General features: G+C 56.5%; 3 protein-coding genes across 3 annotated transcripts; all 3 read right to left on the bottom strand.

The window, feature by feature from the left end:
• Positions 1-397: 397 nt before the first annotated feature.
• LOC141959906 (acrosin-like) lies at positions 398-9346 on the bottom strand. The gene is made up of 5 exons (XM_074904286.1): positions 9339-9346; positions 1990-2190; positions 1390-1655; positions 961-1106; positions 398-757 (listed from the first exon to the last, which is right to left on the bottom strand). Exons 1-5 carry the CDS (start codon positions 9344-9346, stop codon positions 398-400), a joined length of 981 nt encoding a protein of 326 aa, XP_074760387.1.
• Positions 9347-9759: 413 nt separating this feature from the next.
• On the bottom strand, positions 9760-18774 carry LOC141959905 (acrosin-like). Its single transcript, XM_074904284.1, has 5 exons — positions 18767-18774; positions 11352-11552; positions 10752-11017; positions 10323-10468; positions 9760-10119 (listed from the first exon to the last, which is right to left on the bottom strand). Exons 1-5 carry the CDS (start codon positions 18772-18774, stop codon positions 9760-9762), a joined length of 981 nt encoding a protein of 326 aa, XP_074760385.1.
• Positions 18775-19187: 413 nt separating this feature from the next.
• Positions 19188-23593, bottom strand: LOC141959904 (acrosin-like). The gene is made up of 5 exons (XM_074904283.1): positions 23517-23593; positions 20780-20980; positions 20180-20445; positions 19751-19896; positions 19188-19547 (listed from the first exon to the last, which is right to left on the bottom strand). The coding sequence occupies exons 1-5, from the start codon at positions 23591-23593 to the stop codon at positions 19188-19190; spliced, it is 1050 nt and encodes a 349-aa protein (XP_074760384.1).
• Positions 23594-23874: the final 281 nt, after the last annotated feature.

Raw genomic sequence — 23874 nt, 5'->3', positions numbered from 1 at the left:
GATCCCACCAGTAGCCGGCGTAAGACCCTTTGCGTTTCCAACTGCTGTGCCCGAGACCTTGCGCCCCCTCTTTCACCACACCCTCCCCCTCCCCTCTGACCAGCCCATCTGAGTGACTCTCTCCCTTTGTGCCCCACCTGGCTGCCTGCAGCCTCATTTTGCAGGTGCCGGGCACGGGGGGATCCTTGCCTTGCGCAGGAGACTGAATTGGACTGCAGCATGGCCAGCTAGGAAACTTGGCAACTTTATTTGAACAACCAGAATGCTCAACTGGAGCGTTTGTGTGCGTCGGCAGGACCGAGCAGGACTCTGACACTGAGGCTGCCTTTGGATCAGCAGGCAGTGCCCCAGCAGGAGATGGTCGTGGCGCGCTGCTGCGGCTTCAGCTGGGTCCTGCTCATGCTGTTGCTGGAGCCTTTTTCCCCCAGAGGACCTGCAGGAGCTCCTGCAGCAGCTTAAAGAATTCCACCAGCTTCTGGCGTGGAAATGGGCAGGCCGTAAAGCTGCCCGCCTGCGCTGGTGTTGGCGGCGGCCTCTGTAAGGGGGTTGACGTGGCGACGGGCCGTGGCCTTGGAGGAGCCGTTGCTGCTGGGCGCAGCCCCATCTGGACCAGGATCCAGTCATAAAAGTGCTGCGTGGAGGTGTAGACTCCGGGCCGCTTTGCTCTTGCGCAGCCTCTCCCCCAGCTGGTCACCCCAACAAGCCAGAAGTACTCAGCGTTGTTATCCTGGCAGACGAGAGGCCCACCGCTGTCACCCTGCAGCAGAGGAGGGAGGGAGGGAGGGGTCAGGTGGTGTCGGGTGGCCGCTGGCAGCACCAGGCCTGGCTCCTTCTCTCCCACGGCACCTGCCAGGGCTGTGTGCGCTGCGCAGAGAGGCTCTGCTCAGTGCTGGCGCCTGCAGAACCTTGCCAGGGAGAGGGTAGTGAGCCTGTGGGGTAGGGCGCTCTCTCATCTCCTACCTGGCAGGTGTCGATGCCGCCCCACGGGTAGCCAGCACAGAGGTTGTGGGGGTGGACGGCCCCTGCGTACCACCGGCTGCTGTTGCAGAGGTGGACGTTGATGAGGGGGACCTTGGCCTCCTGCAGGACATCCGTCGGGCCTCCAGCTGTGAGCACAGAAAGGAATTAGCACCCAGCTGGTCGGTGCCCGGTCTCCTGCCCTGCCTGGGTGAACCACTCCCTTCCCTGGGGCTTGGCTTTGCAGCGTGACAGGCGCTGCCCCGGCGCTGCCCTTCTGCCTGGCCTCGGGCCCTGGGCCAGGCCCATCTCTCTACGGGCACACGTCCCCGCAGTCGCGCTCTGGCTCTCGTCCCTGCTGTCAGGAAGCCCAGCCCACCTCCCCCGTGTGCCGAGCTCGCACTCAGGACACGAGCACTCTTGGGAACTCACCTCTCGCCATCGTGGACCCCCAGCCACTGACGTAGCAGTTGGTCAGCTCTGACACCCGCAGCGAGGCGTCGGGCACGCAGGCCAGCTGTACGTGGTAGCCGCACTGCACAGGCTGGTCCAGCTCCAGCAGCGCAATGTCGTTCCTCTCCCAGACGCTGCTGTAGTCTTCGTGCACCACCAGGCGCTTAATATTGCGCACTTGGGTGTCCGGGCCCAGCTGAGTCAAGTGGGTGGCCCCGATCACTACGCGCCACGCGTTGACGTGCCTGGAAGGCAGATGGGGAGAGGGCTCAGAGGGAGCCATGTGCCGCAGCAGCCCAGCAGTCCCCTGCCCTCTGCTTCACACGGGGCAGAGGAAAGCAGCGCTGCAGAGGCTCAGACTGCCCTAGCATGCCTCGGGCTCAAGGCGTGTCGAGCTGGAGGCTGTAGGAAGCCGTGGCGGGAGCCCAGCCCTCTCCTGAGCAGCCTCTCAGCCGGGCTCTGCAGTGCCCAGGCACTGGGCGTACTGCAAGGAACGGGGATGGGAGGAGCCCGTGCTGCTGCTGGTCGCGGGGCACCCGCGAACTCTGGGGGGATATCCCCGTTCCTGACCCTCCTTACCTGGCCTTGACGAAGCAGTGGGCTGCTGTGAGGACCCACCGCGGGCTGATGAGGGAGCCCCCGCATATGTGCCCCGTGCCTGCTCTCCAAGGATCCTGGATGCTGACGATCCAGGGCCAGGCCCCTGCCTGGGCGTCTGTGCCCCCCACGACGCGCGACGTGCCCGGCTGAGCAGCCATGGGCCGGAGCCCGCAGGTCCCCCTGTAACCAGACACTCATCACCGTCCCGCTCGACGGCTCACTGCAGGCCCGGCCGAAGGGCAGCCCTCTGCCCTCCCCACGGGGCGCTGCATGGACAGCCAGGCCAGGGAGCCCCGTGGGGCGGGCACGCGGCCGCCCCCGTTTCTGCTGTAGCCCCGCAGGCGAGTTGTGCCAGCAGCCCGGGTGCTGCAAGGAGCCGAGGCTCCCGCGTGGGGCTGGGGAAGCCATGCTGTGGCCACGGGGACAAGCGGGCACCCTCCAGGGAACCCCATCAGGATGCCCAAGCTCCCTCCCTGGGCCTCGGCCACTTACCCACAGCTGTCCCAGGCGCCATTCACAGGCCGGCACAGGGCCAGCAGGATGAGGAAGGGAAGGAAAGGCATTCTTGCCAGAGGCACGTGCCAGCTGCCAGAACCGAGGGCTTGTTGCCACCGGTGCGGCAGCCGATGACGCACTGCCCGCAGGTCTGGCGTTGCCCACAGTGCCCTCGGCAACGGGGCTGATGTCACAATGTCGCTGGTTCCGGGGGCTGGGCACGGTGGTCTCTAGGGTTACAGGGCCACAACACGGGGATTTCCAAGCAGGAGGGGAGGCAGACGCTGGGGTCGGACACCCCCGAGAGAGCCCCGCTGCATGCTCTGCTTGTGGGACGGGCTGTGCAGGCCCCGTGGCAGGCAGCAGCGCCCGGCCCCCAGCACTGCCTGCCAGTGGCGAGCAGGAAAAAGCCCAGTGTGGCACCACAGCCTCTTTGGGGGGTTCACTGCCCCCCGCTGCGCTACGCAGCCCTTTGCCACCAGGTCCTTCCCAACAAACGTACACCGGACAACGTGACTACTACAGGCAGCAGGCGCGTTTGGGTGTTGCAGAGCCCATCTGGTTACAGCCGCGGCAGGCAAGCAGAGATGTGCGAGCCCAATAAACCCAGCAGAGCCGACCAGTGTCACCCTTCCTGCACAAAGCGCTGTGCGGCACAGACGCAGCACTGTCCACGCTGGCCGCATCAGTCCCAGCAAAGCCCTCTGGCAGGCTGCCTGTCCTTGCTCTCTGTGCGTTCTGTTGCTGTTCTGGTCCAGCACCCACAAGGGCGGTTGTGGCACCTGGTACGCGTGGCCGAGGACAGGCAACTGCAAGCCCTGAACAGAGAAGGCTGCTCCTGCTCTCGGCCCCACATGCCATTCTCCATGGCTTTGGGAAACCCTGGAGCGGCCTCAGCTCTGCCTTCTGCAGCTGTATGGCGGAGCCGTGCTCACGTGCGGGCGTGCAGGGCAGTCACGGGAGGGAAGCAGGGGATGTGCTCAGAGCAGGCAGAAGGCGGCCTGAGAGAAGGCATCTTGTCTTCTGTGGATACTCTGCTCCTGCAGCACCAGATTTTGCAGGTGGTTAAGGGAGAATGGTGTGGGAGATGGCCACACTTCACAGATAACTGAAGGAAGAGATGGGGTCATTTTAGGGAGAGGAATCTGGCAGGGACAGCAGTACCTAGGAAACCACATGAGGAATGCCATGGAAGTCCAAGGTGACCTCGCTAACAGCACCTGAAACAGCAAATCTGTTCACAGATGTTGTAAACCTGGGAGCAGGTGGGAAAAACAACCCGGGGTGGGTCCCTTGTGTGAGAGGAGATAAGGGCGGAGAAAAGGAGGACTTGAGGAAGATGAGGCAGGGGCTTTGGGCGGTCCCGGCCGGCGGAGGCGCGGGGGGCGGTGGGGGCACGGGTTGGCAGCACGGGGCACTCTGTGGGGAGCTGCCGTGGGCCGGAGGGGTTGTGGAACGTGGGTGTCACACCAGGTGTCTGAAGCACAAGGTGCCTCCAGTTCAGGGGCTCAGCCATGGGGGCCTCGGGTGCTGCCCGTTTCCACCCCGTTACAGCCCGCCCTCCCCCTCCTTGGCACTGGGAAACAAACAGAGCTGATTGTGGTCGTAGCACCGACACAAGGGGCAAGGAAGCAGGTTCATGACCACAAGCCCATTCCCAGCCTGGCTGTCAGGTAGAATTGCTCGTTTGGAATCCATAAAGCCTGGCCCATCCACTGAGTGACACCCGGGGGCAGTGGGGGGGCAGAACCCAGCCAAGGGCTTTGTGCTCAGGGAGCTCGGCTCTTCCTGTGCTGGATGTGGGGGGAAGGGTATGGGAATCACCCCCGAGCCAAGCACGAGCTGTGAGGATGCTACCTACGCTCTGGCATCCCGTAACCCTAAGACCCCATAACCCTAGCACCCAACACCACTATCTCTCCCTAAAACTAGTGTAGCACAACCCTCGAAAACCCTTACCCCAGCACTGCATAACCCCGGCACCCCAACTACCGCGAAGCCCCAAGAACCAAGGCGGTCAGCAGCTGCTACCCCTGAGCAGCCAAGAAGCCCCGTTTTCATTGGGTCTGTCCATCTAAAACTCTGCCCTGTAATTCAGGGTAGAATTGAATGTTGTCGACATAAATCTTAGATGAAGTGTTACTTTTTCCTGCAAATTAAAATAAACAATAGATCTTGCCATTTGGAAAACAAACAAACAAACAAACATAACCCCAAAACCAACAAAGCAAAAACAACCCAAGAAGAACTTGTTCACAAGAGCAGAAGCCAAAGCATTTGGATAGAGTGGACATGTCCTTGCTACCAGCATTGTCCAGGAAAGCCCACCAAGAAATCCCAGCCGGTTGGAGTAAATGCCATGCCCTAGAGCAGATAGACTGGAGCCAGCCTGTAGTCTTTCAATACCCAAGGATACTGCTTCAAATCTGCAGCACCAACTTCACAATCTACAGAAAACTCAGTACACTTCAGGCCTCAAAGTCAGTTGTTATTGCAGTGCAATGAGGCCAAAACTGTTGGTCCTTAACAGTGATGAGAAAAAGAATCCTTACCACACCACTTGTCAAAATACCGCTACTCTGAAATTTGCCTACACTGCTACAGCTCCTGCTTCACTCCAACTTCCCTTAAGAAAAAACCCCTGCCATTCTTCTAGCGCTTGCTCTAGCCACATGCGCAAGCAATACTTTCCTACTCCTTACGTACCAAGCTTTTATACTTGGCTTTTTTACCATCTGTAGTCAGGTTCCTGATAAGCAGTAAAGCACCTTGTCTTGGAGGCACTCCCCTCTTCTCCCCACTCTACCCCCATTAAAAAACACACCCACTGAAATGGCTGTCCAGAGCTGAAGTACTTCTCACGGTCTTCTTTTTTCAGCATGAGGTCCCTCTGAAAAGCTTAAAGATTATGAACAATCAATCACCTCACTCACGTTTTGCCCACAGTTTAATCCCACAGAGCGTGAGCCGCAAGTTCTCTTCATCTGACGCTAGATGTAGCATTTCCTCAGTAACTCTAAGAAAAAAAGTTGAAGTACGCAAGTTCCTAGGAACAGGTACAGGTCTGGTTTGTGCTACGCTCTATCAACAGCTTACAAGTGATCATTCAAATCTATGAAAACAAGTTTGGATCACTCGCTTTGTAGTAGCTTGAAAATGATAGATTACACATAACATTCGGTATCCCTTCAGGTAACCAACCGGTGCCCTCAAGAGCTTTGTCACAGTTTATAGACTACGCCAACCATTTTTCGTAAGGCCTTTCTAGAGGATTCCGAAAGCCAGGTTTCTTTCAACAGCCAGGAACAATTAAACCAGTCACTGTTAAACAGTGAGCAAGTTAGGCTTCGGGTATTTTAAATACCTTTCTTTTTCTAACGCACTACCACACATTCTTCTCTATCAAGTGTTCCACCTACTCTTCTGAAGCAGTCTCTGTGGCAGACTGGAACAATGCACACCCCCTGATCCAAGAAACATGAAAGACAGGTCTATCTAAACACACAACTTCTTGAAACGTCTCAATGTAAGCCCACTCGCCACCTCCTCAGATCTCAAGGACGCAGGAGATCAGTGCAGGCACCTTGTACAGAAACTGGACTTGTGTAATGTGCATTCTAGACCAATTTCAGTTACACTTTCCTTTTAAATAAGATGCGTAAACATGCTCACCATTTCAGCTCAGTGTGCATCTCGTATCCAGGCTTCTCAGATGCCAGTCATCTGAGATCAAGATTGTCAGAAACAGTTTGCACACGCAGTCTTGCACACACCAGATCCATCTCAAGAGGGAAAAAGGTGCCAGCCGTGAGTTAGAATGCTGCACTGTTTGTGAACAGCACACCAGTGGGGGACCAACTTAGCCAAGTCTAAAAAGAGTGGTTAACATTTGTATTTAGAGCTATGGGACTATAGACACATCTCCCAAGAGATTTATTTGCCAAAAAAAATCAAGAAAAATTGCCTGAAGTTCCAGATTTTCTTGACAAAACCGTCACGGTATCACCCCTTTCTTTTTAAGCTAGGGAAAGGAAGTCGAACAGACTACTCTGAACTTAGAATTTCCATTAAAAGGGAACTTAAAATTCACCACGGAATTAAGAGAGCTGAGTTCCATCTCCTCAGCTGTACCTCAGCAAAGGAGAGAGCTTTTTCTCTAGGCAGTAAGCCCTTTTTGATCCTGAAGCGTCTGGTTCATAGTACAGTCCGAGGCAAGAAAGTTATTCTGTGAAGGTCTGCACCAGACAAAGGCCACAAGAAGGTCACGGAATAAGTGTCTTGGTGAGAGTGATACCAAGCAGTGACTTGCTTAGGTACCGCAGCACGCAGGTCTCCATTCACTGTACAAGATGTGCTCCAGCTCCAGGGATTCCTGCAGCTGACAAACCCCAGGCAGGAGCCACAGGAGTACGTTTCCGTTTCATTTTCCAGATTGTCTGTCTCATGACCACCTCACTTCTGATTCGCCACAAAGCATTTAGTCTGCTGACATGATTCACACAGTGAACGACACCACACCCATCCCTCTGGAGAAAGGCAGCTTGTCAGAGCTGGGAGGAGTCAGCAAGGGCACTGCCTCTCCTCCCACTCTGCCCAGTCCTTGTGAGAGAAGTGCTGTTCAAGCAGGCTGCCCTGCTCTACAGCACAGGTTTAGAAAGGGATGTCCCTGACGTTCTCATGCCTGCCAGGCTTCCTGGGAGCTTATTTTCCTATAAGCTCCCATTTTACTGCAGCGTCTCCTCCTGGGACAGGCCGTGGTCAGGCTATTTAATTACAGTTTCCTCTAAGGTACCAGTAACCTGGTAAAATAGCATGGTCACAGGTCCCTGCAGAAGTTAATCTATTCCAAAGCAAGAAAAAAGATTTTCTCCCTTGAAAAAAAAAAGCAAAATGCTTACCTCGACACCAAACTCAAACTTGACAATAGGTACATACATACGTATCTTCAAGTGCCTGTAAAGGAGCAGATAACTGGGTAAGAAAAAATTCTTTGCTACTTCCATGGTTTTCCTAAACTGTAATAAGCTCATTTACTCGTTCTGTCTTCTCTAAGAGAACCAAGAGAACTTCTACCATCCGTAGATGGCTACCTTTACTCATTACCAAGACTCCCAACTAGCTAGAGCACACCTGTTACTCAAGGACAAAAGCATAATATTTTGCTGAACATTGTAGTTCTTGGCAGATTTTCACAGTGAACTGCTTTGTTTTGATGAACACAGAGGAGTCCTTGGTAAAATTCCACAGAACAGGCTGGGCAAGCAGGATTCTTAGCAATATTAAAAAATGATGATGAGTAATACCAGAACTTGCTATAAGGAAGTAAATAAGTTGCTAAGCCGTTTTCTATAAGTAAATAAGTAAATAAATCTCAAAACAAGCAATCATTTCTCTGTGTCATCTGGGAGGGACCTTGGGCAGATCCCAGAGAAGAGAGCATCCTTTCAGGGAGAAAAACCTCTTGGGTATCTTCCTTGGAGGAGTCTGGGGGTGCTACTCAGGACTAGCTGCCCTAAAGCAGAGGTGGAAAGGATCCAGGACACGCCTGGGAGGAGTCTTGTGTGTATCCTGGAGCAAAAATCTTCCTTTACAGGAGAAAACACACCTCAGGTGTCTTCCTTGTGGAGTCTGGGGCTGCTAACTGACATCACATGTCTTTAAGAGAGAGGTCAGAGGAGACAAGGAGCTGCCTGTGAGTTGCCCTTGGTGCATCCTGGAGGTGGCAGCTTTTGCCAAAAGATAACATGTATTTCAGGTGGCTTCCTTGGAGGAGTTGGTTGCTACCTGGGATCTCAGGTCCCTGAAGCAGGGCACAAGACAGTCTGGGACATGTCTGGGAGGAATCTGGGGCACATCCCAGAGAAGAGAGTGTCCGTTCAGGGTGAAAAACCTCTTGGGTGTCTCACCTGGAGGAGTCTGGGGCTGCTACCCAGGATTAGGCCTCTCTAAATCAGGGGTCAGAAGACTTCAGGACATGCCTGGAAAGAATCTTGGCTTTGAAATGCCTGTTGCATTTAATGTGACAAATAAATTTGGTAAGAGATGAATCCCCTTGCGTTCTAGTCAGTCCCCAGAGATTAGAGGGGCTGGGGGTCTGGGCTTGTCTCTTCATAGGTATGTCAGTTATTGCCGTGACTAGCGTCCTGACAGCAGCCGCACGAACAGCCCTTGTGCTGTAGGGCCCGTTCATTCAAGAGAAGCCGTCAGGGTCACCAACAGCACGGTTTATTCTTATGCAACGTCTACAGATTCTTTGGGATTGCCTTCGGTATATGCACAGGCTGCAGGTTGGCTGTAGAGCACTACCCACAAAAATCGATTGCCATCACACACAGTTGCCAGGTAATCCCTCGGCGTAGCCAAGGGCCCAAGCCTTACCAAAAGGTGTCCCTTCTGGGGCGGGGGTGCGAGGAGCACAGACCCGTCGGTCTGTGCCTCCGGTGTGGGTTGGGATTTTCATCCCTCCGAGTTAAGATCCATCTCGGGCTAGTACTTAGCCAAGTGTGTATGTGTGAGTGGGTGGGACTGTGGTCAAGCCACACTTCCTAACAGCAGAGTTCAGTGCAAAGCGCAGTTTCTGCTCATTAGCATCAACGTACCAGCATCCAGGTGCTACACGGCTCTTCAGCAGCCGTTGTTGATAATGCATGACTAATACCGTAGACGCCAGAGAATTTATTTACAGGTGAAAGAGTTCTTGAAAACGTGTGGTGTTTGGGACAGTGTAAAAGAGCGTCTGCATGTCAAGCTCCTTACCCAGTCATCGCTGCAGACCGTGGGTCTTTCCAGATCTGTGTCTCCTGTGCCATGACAGAGCCGTTTCAAGTTTTCACTGGTGCATTGTGCACACACACAAGGATCCCACCAGTAGCCGGCGTAAGACCCTTTGCGTTTCCAACTGCTGTGCCCGAGACCTTGCGCCCCCTCTTTCACCACACCCTCCCCCTCCCCTCTGACCAGCCCATCTGAGTGACTCTCTCCCTTTGTGCCCCACCTGGCTGCCTGCAGCCTCATTTTGCAGGTGCCGGGCACGGGGGGATCCTTGCCTTGCGCAGGAGACTGAATTGGACTGCAGCATGGCCAGCTAGGAAACTTGGCAACTTTATTTGAACAACCAGAATGCTCAACTGGAGCGTTTGTGTGCGTCGGCAGGACCGAGCAGGACTCTGACACTGAGGCTGCCTTTGGATCAGCAGGCAGTGCCCCAGCAGGAGATGGTCGTGGCGCGCTGCTGCGGCTTCAGCTGGGTCCTGCTCATGCTGTTGCTGGAGCCTTTTTCCCCCAGAGGACCTGCAGGAGCTCCTGCAGCAGCTTAAAGAATTCCACCAGCTTCTGGCGTGGAAATGGGCAGGCCGTAAAGCTGCCCGCCTGCGCTGGTGTTGGCGGCGGCCTCTGTAAGGGGGTTGACGTGGCGACGGGCCGTGGCCTTGGAGGAGCCGTTGCTGCTGGGCGCAGCCCCATCTGGACCAGGATCCAGTCATAAAAGTGCTGCGTGGAGGTGTAGACTCCGGGCCGCTTTGCTCTTGCGCAGCCTCTCCCCCAGCTGGTCACCCCAACAAGCCAGAAGTACTCAGCGTTGTTATCCTGGCAGACGAGAGGCCCACCGCTGTCACCCTGCAGCAGAGGAGGGAGGGAGGGAGGGGTCAGGTGGTGTCGGGTGGCCGCTGGCAGCACCAGGCCTGGCTCCTTCTCTCCCACGGCACCTGCCAGGGCTGTGTGCGCTGCGCAGAGAGGCTCTGCTCAGTGCTGGCGCCTGCAGAACCTTGCCAGGGAGAGGGTAGTGAGCCTGTGGGGTAGGGCGCTCTCTCATCTCCTACCTGGCAGGTGTCGATGCCGCCCCACGGGTAGCCAGCACAGAGGTTGTGGGGGTGGACGGCCCCTGCGTACCACCGGCTGCTGTTGCAGAGGTGGACGTTGATGAGGGGGACCTTGGCCTCCTGCAGGACATCCGTCGGGCCTCCAGCTGTGAGCACAGAAAGGAATTAGCACCCAGCTGGTCGGTGCCCGGTCTCCTGCCCTGCCTGGGTGAACCACTCCCTTCCCTGGGGCTTGGCTTTGCAGCGTGACAGGCGCTGCCCCGGCGCTGCCCTTCTGCCTGGCCTCGGGCCCTGGGCCAGGCCCATCTCTCTACGGGCACACGTCCCCGCAGTCGCGCTCTGGCTCTCGTCCCTGCTGTCAGGAAGCCCAGCCCACCTCCCCCGTGTGCCGAGCTCGCACTCAGGACACGAGCACTCTTGGGAACTCACCTCTCGCCATCGTGGACCCCCAGCCACTGACGTAGCAGTTGGTCAGCTCTGACACCCGCAGCGAGGCGTCGGGCACGCAGGCCAGCTGTACGTGGTAGCCGCACTGCACAGGCTGGTCCAGCTCCAGCAGCGCAATGTCGTTCCTCTCCCAGACGCTGCTGTAGTCTTCGTGCACCACCAGGCGCTTAATATTGCGCACTTGGGTGTCCGGGCCCAGCTGAGTCAAGTGGGTGGCCCCGATCACTACGCGCCACGCGTTGACGTGCCTGGAAGGCAGATGGGGAGAGGGCTCAGAGGGAGCCATGTGCCGCAGCAGCCCAGCAGTCCCCTGCCCTCTGCTTCACACGGGGCAGAGGAAAGCAGCGCTGCAGAGGCTCAGACTGCCCTAGCATGCCTCGGGCTCAAGGCGTGTCGAGCTGGAGGCTGTAGGAAGCCGTGGCGGGAGCCCAGCCCTCTCCTGAGCAGCCTCTCAGCCGGGCTCTGCAGTGCCCAGGCACTGGGCGTACCGCAAGGAACGGGGATGGGAGGAGCCCGTGCTGCTGCTGGTCGCGGGGCACCCGCGAACTCTGGGGGGATATCCCCGTTCCTGACCCTCCTTACCTGGCCTTGACGAAGCAGTGGGCTGCTGTGAGGACCCACCGCGGGCTGATGAGGGAGCCCCCGCATATGTGCCCCGTGCCTGCTCTCCAAGGATCCTGGATGCTGACGATCCAGGGCCAGGCCCCTGCCTGGGCGTCTGTGCCCCCCACGACGCGCGACGTGCCCGGCTGAGCAGCCATGGGCCGGAGCCCGCAGGTCCCCCTGTAACCAGACACTCATCACCGTCCCGCTCGACGGCTCACTGCAGGCCCGGCCGAAGGGCAGCCCTCTGCCCTCCCCACGGGGCGCTGCATGGACAGCCAGGCCAGGGAGCCCCGTGGGGCGGGCGCGCGGCCGCCCCCGTTTCTGCTGTAGCCCCGCAGGCGAGTTGTGCCAGCAGCCCGGGTGCTGCAAGGAGCCGAGGCTCCCGCGTGGGGCTGGGGAAGCCATGCTGTGGCCACGGGGACAAGCGGGCACCCTCCAGGGAACCCCATCAGGGTGCCCAAGCTCCCTCCCTGGGCCTCGGCCACTTACCCACAGCTGTCCCAGGCGCCATTCACAGGCCGGCACAGGGCCAGCAGGATGAGGAAGGGAAGGAAAGGCATTCTTGCCAGAGGCACGTGCCAGCTGCCAGAACCGAGGGCTTGTTGCCACCGGTGCGGCAGCCGATGACGCACTGCCCGCAGGTCTGGCGTTGCCCACAGTGCCCTCGGCAACGGGGCTGATGTCACAATGTCGCTGGTTCCGGGGGCTGGGCACGGTGGTCTCTAGGGTTACAGGGCCACAACACGGGGATTTCCAAGCAGGAGGGGAGGCAGACGCTGGGGTCGGACACCCCCGAGAGAGCCCCGCTGCATGCTCTGCTTGTGGGACGGGCTGTGCAGGCCCCGTGGCAGGCAGCAGCGCCCGGCCCCCAGCACTGCCTGCCAGTGGCGAGCAGGAAAAAGCCCAGTGTGGCACCACAGCCTCTTTGGGGGGTTCACTGCCCCCCGCTGCGCTACGCAGCCCTTTGCCACCAGGTCCTTCCCAACAAACGTACACCGGACAACGTGACTACTACAGGCAGCAGGCGCGTTTGGGTGTTGCAGAGCCCATCTGGTTACAGCCGCGGCAGGCAAGCAGAGATGTGCGAGCCCAATAAACCCAGCAGAGCCGACCAGTGTCACCCTTCCTGCACAAAGCGCTGTGCGGCACAGACGCAGCACTGTCCACGCTGGCCGCATCAGTCCCAGCAAAGCCCTCTGGCAGGCTGCCTGTCCTTGCTCTCTGTGCGTTCTGTTGCTGTTCTGGTCCAGCACCCACAAGGGCGGTTGTGGCACCTGGTACGCGTGGCCGAGGACAGGCAACTGCAAGCCCTGAACAGAGAAGGCTGCTCCTGCTCTCGGCCCCACATGCCATTCTCCATGGCTTTGGGAAACCCTGGAGCGGCCTCAGCTCTGCCTTCTGCAGCTGTATGGCGGAGCCGTGCTCACGTGCGGGCGTGCAGGGCAGTCACGGGAGGGAAGCAGGGGATGTGCTCAGAGCAGGCAGAAGGCGGCCTGAGAGAAGGCATCTTGTCTTCTGTGGATACTCTGCTCCTGCAGCACCAGATTTTGCAGGTGGTTAAGGGAGAATGGTGTGGGAGATGGCCACACTTCACAGATAACTGAAGGAAGAGATGGGGTCATTTTAGGGAGAGGAATCTGGCAGGGACAGCAGTACCTAGGAAACCACATGAGGAATGCCATGGAAGTCCAAGGTGACCTCGCTAACAGCACCTGAAACAGCAAATCTGTTCACAGATGTTGTAAACCTGGGAGCAGGTGGGAAAAACAACCCGGGGTGGGTCCCTTGTGTGAGAGGAGATAAGGGCGGAGAAAAGGAGGACTTGAGGAAGATGAGGCAGGGGCTTTGGGCGGTCCCGGCCGGCGGAGGCGCGGGGGGCGGTGGGGGCACGGGTTGGCAGCACGGGGCACTCTGTGGGGAGCTGCCGTGGGCCGGAGGGGTTGTGGAACGTGGGTGTCACACCAGGTGTCTGAAGCACAAGGTGCCTCCAGTTCAGGGGCTCAGCCATGGGGGCCTCGGGTGCTGCCCGTTTCCACCCCGTTACAGCCCGCCCTCCCCCTCCTTGGCACTGGGAAACAAACAGAGCTGATTGTGGTCGTAGCACCGACACAAGGGGCACGGAAGCAGGTTCATGACCACAAGCCCATTCCCAGCCTGGCTGTCAGGTAGAATTGCTCGTTTGGAATCCATAAAGCCTGGCCCATCCACTGAGTGACACCCGGGGGCAGTGGGGGGGCAGAACCCAGCCAAGGGCTTTGTGCTCAGGGAGCTCGGCTCTTCCTGTGCTGGATGTGGGGGGAAGGGTATGGGAATCACCCCCGAGCCAAGCACGAGCTGTGAGGATGCTACCTACGCTCTGGCATCCCGTAACCCTAAGACCCCATAACCCTAGCACCCAACGCCACTATCTCTCCCTAAAACTAGTGTAGCACAACCCTCGAAAACCCTTACCCCAGCACTGCATAACCCCGGCACCCCAACTACCGCGAAGCCCCAAGAACCAAGGCGGTCAGCAGCTGCTACCCCTGAGCAGCCAAGAAGCCCCGTTTTCATTGGGTCTGTCCATCTAAAACTCTGCCCTGTAATTCAGGGTAGAATTGAATGTTGTCGACATAAATCTTAGATGAAGTGTTACTTTTTCCTGCAAATTAAAATAAACAATAGATCTTGCCATTTGGAAAACAAACAAACAAACAAACATAACCCCAAAACCAACAAAGCAAAAACAACCCAAGAAGAACTTGTTCACAAGAGCAGAAGCCAAAGCATTTGGATAGAGTGGACATGTCCTTGCTACCAGCATTGTCCAGGAAAGCCCACCAAGAAATCCCAGCCGGTTGGAGTAAATGCCATGCCCTAGAGCAGATAGACTGGAGCCAGCCTGTAGTCTTTCAATACCCAAGGATACTGCTTCAAATCTGCAGCACCAACTTCACAATCTACAGAAAACTCAGTACACTTCAGGCCTCAAAGTCAGTTGTTATTGCAGTGCAATGAGGCCAAAACTGTTGGTCCTTAACAGTGATGAGAAAAAGAATCCTTACCACACCACTTGTCAAAATACCGCTACTCTGAAATTTGCCTACACTGCTACAGCTCCTGCTTCACTCCAACTTCCCTTAAGAAAAAACCCCTGCCATTCTTCTAGCGCTTGCTCTAGCCACATGCGCAAGCAATACTTTCCTACTCCTTACGTACCAAGCTTTTATACTTGGCTTTTTTACCATCTGTAGTCAGGTTCCTGATAAGCAGTAAAGCACCTTGTCTTGGAGGCACTCCCCTCTTCTCCCCACTCTACCCCCATTAAAAAACACACCCACGCTACCCCATGGACAGACCTTGAACCTAAACTGAAAACCAGGGTTTTGTTTCAAAACTGTCACTGAAATGGCTGTCCAGAGCTGAAGTACTTCTCACAGTCTTCTTTTTTCAGCATGAGGTCCCTCTGAAAAGCTTAAAGATTATGAACAATCAGTCACCTCACTCACGTTTTGCCCACAGTTTAATCCCACAGAGCGTGAGCCGCAAGTTCTCTTCATCTGACGCTAGATGTAGCATTTCCTCAGTAACTCTAAGAAAAAAAGTTGAAGTACGCAAGTTCCTAGGAACAGGTACAGGTCTGGTTTGTGCTACGCTCTATCAACAGCTTACAAGTGATCATTCAAATCTACGAAAACAAGTTTGGATTACTCGCTTTGTAGTAGCTTGAAAATTATAGATTACACATAACATTCGGTATCCCTTCAGGTAACCAACCGGTGCCCTCAAGAGCTTTGTCACAGTTTATAGACTACGCCAACCATTTTTCGTAAGGCCTTTCTAGAGGATTCCGAAAGCCAGGTTTCTTTCAACAGCCAGGAACAATTAAACCAGTCACTGTTAAACAGTGAGCAAGTTAGGCTTCGGGTATTTTAAATACCTTTCTTTTTCTAACGCACTACCACACATTCTTCTCTATCAAGTGTTCCACCTACTCTTCTGAAGCAGTCTCTGTGGCAGACTGGAACAATGCACACCCCCTGATCCAAGAAACATGAAAGACAGGTCTATCTAAACACACAACTTCTTGAAACGTCTCAATGTAAGCCCACTCGCCACCTCCTCAGATCTCAAGGACGCAGGAGATCAGTGCAGGCACCTTGTACAGAAACTGGACTTGTGTAATGTGCATTCTAGACCAATTTCAGTTACACTTTCCTTTTAAATAAGATGCGTAAACATGCTCACCATTTCAGCTCAGTGTGCATCTCGTATCCAGGCTTCTCAGATGCCAGTCATCTGAGATCAAGATTGTCAGAAACAGTTTGCACACGCAGTCTTGCACACACCAGATCCATCTCAAGAGGGAAAAAGGTGCCAGCCGTGAGTTAGAATGCTGCACTGTTTGTGAACAGCACACCAGTGGGGGACCAACTTAGCCAAGTCTAAAAAGAGTGGTTAACATTTGTATTTAGAGCTATGGGACTATAGACACATCTCCCAAGAGATTTATTTGCCAAAAAAAATCAAGAAAATTGCCTGAAGTTCCAGATTTTCTTGACAAAACCGTCACGGTATCACCCCTTTCTTTTTAAGCTAGGGAAAGGAAGTCGAACAGACTACTCTGAACTTAGAATTTCCATTAAAAGGGAACTTAAAATTCACCACGGAATTAAGAGAGCTGAGTTCCATCTCCTCAGCTGTACCTCAGCAAAGGAGAGAGCTTTTTCTCTAGGCAGTAAGCCCTTTTTGATCCTGAAGCGTCTGGTTCATAGTACAGTCCGAGGCAAGAAAGTTATTCTGTGAAGGTCTGCACCAGACAAAGGCCACAAGAAGGTCACGGAATAAGTGTCTTGGTGAGAGTGATACCAAGCAGTGACTTGCTTAGGTACCGCAGCACGCAGGTCTCCATTCACTGTACAAGATGTGCTCCAGCTCCAGGGATTCCTGCAGCTGACAAACCCCAGGCAGGAGCCACAGGAGTACGTTTCCGTTTCATTTTCCAGATTGTCTGTCTCATGACCACCTCACTTCTGATTCGCCACAAAGCATTTAGTCTGCTGACATGATTCACACAGTGAACGACACCACACCCATCCCTCTGGAGAAAGGCAGCTTGTCAGAGCTGGGAGGAGTCAGCAAGGGCACTGCCTCTCCTCCCACTCTGCCCAGTCCTTGTGAGAGAAGTGCTGTTCAAGCAGGCTGCCCTGCTCTACAGCACAGGTTTAGAAAGGGATGTCCCTGACGTTCTCATGCCTGCCAGGCTTCCTGGGAGCTTATTTTCCTATAAGCTCCCATTTTACTGCAGCGTCTCCTCCTGGGACAGGCCGTGGTCAGGCTATTTAATTACAGTTTCCTCTAAGGTACCAGTAACCTGGTAAAATAGCATGGTCACAGGTCCCTGCAGAAGTTAATCTATTCCAAAGCAAGAAAAAAGATTTTCTCCCTTGAAAAAAAAAAGCAAAATGCTTACCTCGACACCAAACTCAAACTTGACAACAGGTACATACATACGTATCTTCAAGTGCCTGTAAAGGAGCAGATAACTGGGTAAGAAAAAATTCTTTGCTACTTCCATGGTTTTCCTAAACTGTAATAAGCTCATTTACTCGTTCTGTCTTCTCTAAGAGAACCAAGAGAACTTCTACCATCCGTAGATGGCTACCTTTACTCATTACCAAGACTCCCAACTAGCTAGAGCACACCTGTTACTCAAGGACAAAAGCATAATATTTTGCTGAGCATTGTAGTTCTTGGTAGATTTTCACAGTGAACTGCTTTGTTTTGATGAACACAGAGGAGTCCTTGGTAAAATTCCACAGAACAGGCTGGGCAAGCAGGATTCTTAGCAATATTAAAAAATGATGATGAGTAATACCAGAACTTGCTATAAGGAAGTAAATAAGTTGCTAAGCCGTTTTCTATAAGTAAATAAGTAAATAAATCTCTCTCAAAACAAGCAATCATTTCTCTGTGTCATCTGGGAGGAACCTTGGGCAGATCCCAGAGAAGAGAGCATCCTTTCAGGGAGAAAAACCTCTTGGGTATCTTCCTTGGAGGAGTCTGGGGGTGCTACTCAGGACTAGCTGCCCTAAAGCAGAGGTGGAAAGGATCCAGTACACGCCTGGGAGGAGTCTTGTGTGTATCCTGGAGCAAAAATCTTCCTTTACAGGAGAAAACACACCTCAGGTGTCTTCCTTGTGGAGTCTGGGGCTGCTAACTGACATCACATGTCTTTAAGAGAGAGGTCAGAGGAGACAAGGAGCTGCCTGTGAGTTGCCCTTGGTGCATCCTGGAGGTGGCAGCTTTTGCCAAAAGATAACATGTATTTCAGGTGGCTTCCTTGGAGGAGTTGGTTGCTACCTGGGATCTCAGGTCCCTGAAGCAGGGCACAAGACAGTCTGGGACATGTCTGGGAGGAATCTGGGGCACATCCCAGAGAAGAGAGTGTCCGTTCAGGGTGAAAAACCTCTTGGGTGTCTCACCTGGAGGAGTCTGGGGCTGCTACCCAGGATTAGGCCTCTCTAAATCAGGGGTCAGAAGACTTCAGGACATGCCTGGAAAGAATCTTGGCTTTGAAATGCCTGTTGCATTTAATGTGACAAATAAATTTGGTAAGAGATGAATCCCCTTGCGTTCTAGTCAGTCCCCAGAGATTAGAGGGGCTGGGGGTCTGGGCTTGTCTCTTCATAGGTATGTCAGTTATTGCCGTGACTAGCGTCCTGACAGCAGCCGCACGAACAGCCCTTGTGCTGTAGGGCCCGTTCATTCAAGAGAAGCCGTCAGGGTCACCAACAGCACGGTTTATTCTTATGCAACGTCTACAGATTCTTTGGGATTGCCTTCGGTATATGCACAGGCTGCAGGTTGGCTGTAGAGCACTACCCACAAAAATCGATTGCCATCACACACAGTTGCCAGGTAATCCCTCGGCGTAGCCAAGGGCCCAAGCCTTACCAAAAGGTGTCCCTTCTGGGGCGGGGGTGCGAGGAGCACAGACCCGTCGGTCTGTGCCTCCGGTGTGGGTTGGGATTTTCATCCCTCCGAGTTAAGATCCATCTCGGGCTAGTACTTAGCCAAGTGTGTATGTGTGAGTGGGTGGGACTGTGGTCAAGCCACACTTCCTAACAGCAGAGTTCAGTGCAAAGCGCAGTTTCTGCTCATTAGCATCAACGTACCAGCATCCAGGTGCTACACGGCTCTTCAGCAGCCGTTGTTGATAATGCATGACTAATACCGTAGACGCCAGAGAATTTATTTACAGGTGAAAGAGTTCTTGAAAACGTGTGGTGTTTGGGACAGTGTAAAAGAGCGTCTGCATGTCAAGCTCCTTACCCAGTCATCGCTGCAGACCGTGGGTCTTTCCAGATCTGTGTCTCCTGTGCCATGACAGAGCCGTTTCAAGTTTTCACTGGTGCATTGTGCACACACACAAGGATCCCACCAGTAGCCGGCGTAAGACCCTTTGCGTTTCCAACTGCTGTGCCCGAGACCTTGCGCCCCCTCTTTCACCACACCCTCCCCCTCCCCTCTGACCAGCCCATCTGAGTGACTCTCTCCCTTTGTGCCCCACCTGGCTGCCTGCAGCCTCATTTTGCAGGTGCCGGGCACGGGGGGATCCTTGCCTTGCGCAGGAGACTGAATTGGACTGCAGCATGGCCAGCTAGGAAACTTGGCAACTTTATTTGAACAACCAGAATGCTCAACTGGAGCGTTTGTGTGCGTCGGCAGGACCGAGCAGGACTCTGACACTGAGGCTGCCTTTGGATCAGCAGGCAGTGCCCCAGCAGGAGATGGTCGTGGCGCGCTGCTGCGGCTTCAGCTGGGTCCTGCTCATGCTGTTGCTGGAGCCTTTTTCCCCCAGAGGACCTGCAGGAGCTCCTGCAGCAGCTTAAAGAATTCCACCAGCTTCTGGCGTGGAAATGGGCAGGCCGTAAAGCTGCCCGCCTGCGCTGGTGTTGGCGGCGGCCTCTGTAAGGGGGTTGACGTGGCGACGGGCCGTGGCCTTGGAGGAGCCGTTGCTGCTGGGAGCAGCCCCATCTGGACCAGGATCCAGTCATAAAAGTGCTGCGTGGAGGTGTAGACTCCGGGCCGCTTTGCTCTTGCGCAGCCTCTCCCCCAGCTGGTCACCCCAACAAGCCAGAAGTACTCAGCGTTGTTATCCTGGCAGACGAGAGGCCCACCGCTGTCACCCTGCAGCAGAGGAGGGAGGGAGGGAGGGGTCAGGTGGTGTCGGGTGGCCGCTGGCAGCACCAGGCCTGGCTCCTTCTCTCCCACGGCACCTGCCAGGGCTGTGTGCGCTGCGCAGAGAGGCTCTGCTCAGTGCTGGCGCCTGCAGAACCTTGCCAGGGAGAGGGTAGTGAGCCTGTGGGGTAGGGCGCTCTCTCATCTCCTACCTGGCAGGTGTCGATGCCGCCCCACGGGTAGCCAGCGCAGAGGTTGTGGGGGTGGACGGCCCCTGCGTACCACCGGCTGCTGTTGCAGAGGTGGACGTTGATGAGGGGGACCTTGGCCTCCTGCAGGACATCCGTCGGGCCTCCAGCTGTGAGCACAGAAAGGAATTAGCACCCAGCTGGTCGGTGCCCGGTCTCCTGCCCTGCCTGGGTGAACCACTCCCTTCCCTGGGGCTTGGCTTTGCAGCGTGACAGGCGCTGCCCCGGCGCTGCCCTTCTGCCTGGCCTCGGGCCCTGGGCCAGGCCCATCTCTCTACGGGCACACGTCCCCGCAGTCACGCTCTGGCTCTCGTCCCTGCTGTCAGGAAGCCCAGCCCACCTCCCCCGTGTGCCGAGCTCGCACTCAGGACACGAGCACTCTTGGGAACTCACCTCTCGCCATCGTGGACCCCCAGCCACTGACGTAGCAGTTGGTCAGCTCTGACACCCGCAGCGAGGCGTCGGGCACGCAGGCCAGCTGTACGTGGTAGCCGCACTGCACAGGCTGGTCCAGCTCCAGCAGCGCAATGTCGTTCCTCTCCCAGACGCTGCTGTAGTCTTCGTGCACCACCAGGCGCTTAATATTGCGCACTTGGGTGTCCGGGCCCAGCTGAGTCAAGTGGGTGGCCCCGATCACTACGCGCCACGCGTTGACGTGCCTGGAAGGCAGATGGGGAGAGGGCTCAGAGGGAGCCATGTGCCGCAGCAGCCCAGCAGTCCCCTGCCCTCTGCTTCACACGGGGCAGAGGAAAGCAGCGCTGCAGAGGCTCAGACTGCCCTAGCATGCCTCGGGCTCAAGGCGTGTCGAGCTGGAGGCTGTAGGAAGCCGTGGCGGGAGCCCAGCCCTCTCCTGAGCAGCCTCTCAGCCGGGCTCTGCAGTGCCCAGGCACTGGGCGTACCGCAAGGAACGGGGATGGGAGGAGCCCGTGCTGCTGCTGGTCGCGGGGCACCCGCGAACTCTGGGGGGATATCCCCGTTCCTGACCCTCCTTACCTGGCCTTGACGAAGCAGTGGGCTGCTGTGAGGACCCACCGCGGGCTGATGAGGGAGCCCCCGCATATGTGCCCCGTGCCTGCTCTCCAAGGATCCTGGATGCTGACGATCCAGGGCCAGGCCCCTGCCTGGGCGTCTGTGCCCCCCACGACGCGCGACGTGCCCGGCTGAGCAGCCATGGGCCGGAGCCCGCAGGTCCCCCTGTAACCAGACACTCATCACCGTCCCGCTCGACGGCTCACTGCAGGCCCGGCCGAAGGGCAGCCCTCTGCCCTCCCCACGGGGCGCTGCATGGACAGCCAGGCCAGGGAGCCCCGTGGGGCGGGCGCGCGGCCGCCCCCGTTTCTGCTGTAGCCCCGCAGGCGAGTTGTGCCAGCAGCCCGGGTGCTGCAAGGAGCCGAGGCTCCCGCGTGGGGCTGGGGAAGCCGTGCTGTGGCCACGGGGACAAGCGGGCACCCTCCAGGGAACCCCATCAGGGCGCCCAAGCTCCCTCCCAGGGCCTCGGCCACTTACCCACAGCTGTCCCAGGCGCCATTCACAGGCCGGCACAGGGCCAGCAGGATGAGGAAGGGAAGGAAAGGCATTCTTGCCAGAGGCACGTGCCAGCTGCCAGAACCGAGGGCTTGTTGCCACCGGTGCGGCAGCCGATGACGCACTGCCCGCAGGCCTGGCGTTGCCCACAGTGCCCTCGGCAACGGGGCTGATGTCACAATGTCGCTGGTTCCGGGGGCTGGGCACGGTGGTCTCTAGGGTTACAGGGCCACAACACGGGGATTTCCAAGCAGGAGGGGAGGCAGACGCTGGGGTCGGACACCCCCGAGAGAGCCCCGCTGCATGCTCTGCTTGTGGGACGGGCTGTGCAGGCCCCGTGGCAGGCAGCAGCGCCCGGCCCCCAGCACTGCCTGCCAGTGGCGAGCAGGAAAAAGCCCAGTGTGGCACCACAGCCTCTTTGGGGGGTTCACTGCCCCCCGCTGCGCTACGCAGCCCTTTGCCACCAGGTCCTTCCCAACAAACGTACACCGGACAACGTGACTACTACAGGCAGCAGGCGCGTTTGGGTGTTGCAGAGCCCATCTGGTTACAGCCGCGGCAGGCAAGCAGAGATGTGCGAGCCCAATAAACCCAGCAGAGCCGACCAGTGTCACCCTTCCTGCACAAAGCGCTGTGCGGCACAGACGCAGCACTGTCCACGCTGGCCGCATCAGTCCCAGCAAAGCCCTCTGGCAGGCTGCCTGTCCTTGCTCTCTGTGCGTTCTGTTGCTGTTCTGGTCCAGCACCCACAAGGGCGGTTGTGGCACCTGGTACGCGTGGCCGAGGACAGGCAACTGCAAGCCCTGAACAGAGAAGGCTGCTCCTGCTCTCGGCCCCACATGCCATTCTCCATGGCTTTGGGAAACCCTGGAGCGGCCTCAGCTCTGCCTTCTGCAGCTGTATGGCGGAGCCGTGCTCACGTGCGGGCGTGCAGGGCAGTCACGGGAGGGAAGCAGGGGATGTGCTCAGAGCAGGCAGAAGGCGGCCTGAGAGAAGGCATCTTGTCTTCTGTGGATACTCTGCTCCTGCAGCACCAGATTTTGCAGGTGGTTAAGGGAGAATGGTGTGGGAGATGGCCACACTTCACAGATAACTGAAGGAAGAGATGGGGTCATTTTAGGGAGAGGAATCTGGCAGGGACAGCAGTACCTAGGAAACCACATGAGGAATGCCATGGAAGTCCAAGGTGACCTCGCTAACAGCACCTGAAACAGCAAATCTGTTCACAGATGTTGTAAACCTGGGAGCAGGTGGGAAAAACAACCCGGGGTGGGTCCCTTGTGTGAGAGGAGATAAGGGCGGAGAAAAGGAGGACTTGAGGAAGATGAGGCAGGGGCTTTGGGCGGTCCCGGCCGGCGGAGGCGCGGGGGGCGGTGGGGGCACGGGTTGGCAGCACGGGGCACTCTGTGGGGAGCTGCCGTGGGCCGGAGGGGTTGTGGAACGTGGGTGTCACACCAGGTGTCTGAAGCACAAGGTGCCTCCAGTTCAGGGGCTCAGCCATGGGGGCCTCGGGTGCTGCCCGTTTCCACCCCGTTACAGCCCGCCCTCCCCCTCCTTGGCACTGGGAAACAAACAGAGCTGATTGTGGTCGTAGCACCGACACAAGGGGCACGGAAGCAGGTTCATGACCACAAGCCCATTCCCAGCCTGGCTGTCAGGTAGAATTGCTCGTTTGGAATCCATAAAGCCTGGCCCATCCACTGAGTGACACCCGGGGGCAGTGGGGGGGCAGAACCCAGCCAAGGGCTTTGTGCTCAGGGAGCTCGGCTCTTCCTGTGCTGGATGTGGGGGGAAGGGTATGGGAATCACCCCCGAGCCAAGCACGAGCTGTGAGCATGCTACCTACGCTCTGGCATCCCGTAACCCTAAGACCCCATAACCCTAGCACCCAACACCACTATCTCTCCCTAAAACTAGTGTAGCACAACCCTCGAAAACCCTTACCCCAGCACTGCATAACCCCGGCACCCCAACTACCGCGAAGCCCCAAGAACCAAGGCGGTCAGCAGCTGCTACCCCTGAGCAGCCAAGAAGCCCCGTTTTCATTGGGTGGGGGCACCTGCCCCAGCCATCAGCACTGGTGGGGGCCAATCGGGTGTCACCACCAGGGTCTGACAGCTTCTGACCAGCAGACCCGCTGCTGGTGTCCTTGCTCACCCAGCCGGGACGCTGCTATTGAGCCTGTTTTTCTCATGACACGGCTCACCTGGGATATGTGAGCGTACAAGGCACAGACAACTGCCTTTTGCAGCTGAACGTGACCATTGCAGCATCTACCGTCATGGCTACAGAGCTCAGGGGGCAACAGCTTTCCTCTACAAGTGTGCAAGATTCCCAGTAGTTGCACATTTCAGCACCAGGAGAAAACCATCTGGGCCAAAAAGCTTTTTGGTGAAGAAAAGGGTAGAAAAAAGACCCTTCCTATAATATCGGATATCCTGACAGAGACGCAATTTTTGTTTTCAGAAAGAAGCTTCACTCTGCACCCAGGTAAAAGTCAGCTGAAACTGGTACCTGCCGGCCTTCTGTCTTTCCTCCAATTGAAAAATTGCGATGATGAACAA

Source organism: Athene noctua, chromosome 4 (assembly GCF_965140245.1).
Source record: "Athene noctua chromosome 4, bAthNoc1.hap1.1, whole genome shotgun sequence".
Lineage (NCBI taxonomy): Eukaryota > Metazoa > Chordata > Aves > Strigiformes > Strigidae > Athene > Athene noctua.
This window is presented reverse-complemented; position numbering and strand designations above follow the sequence as displayed.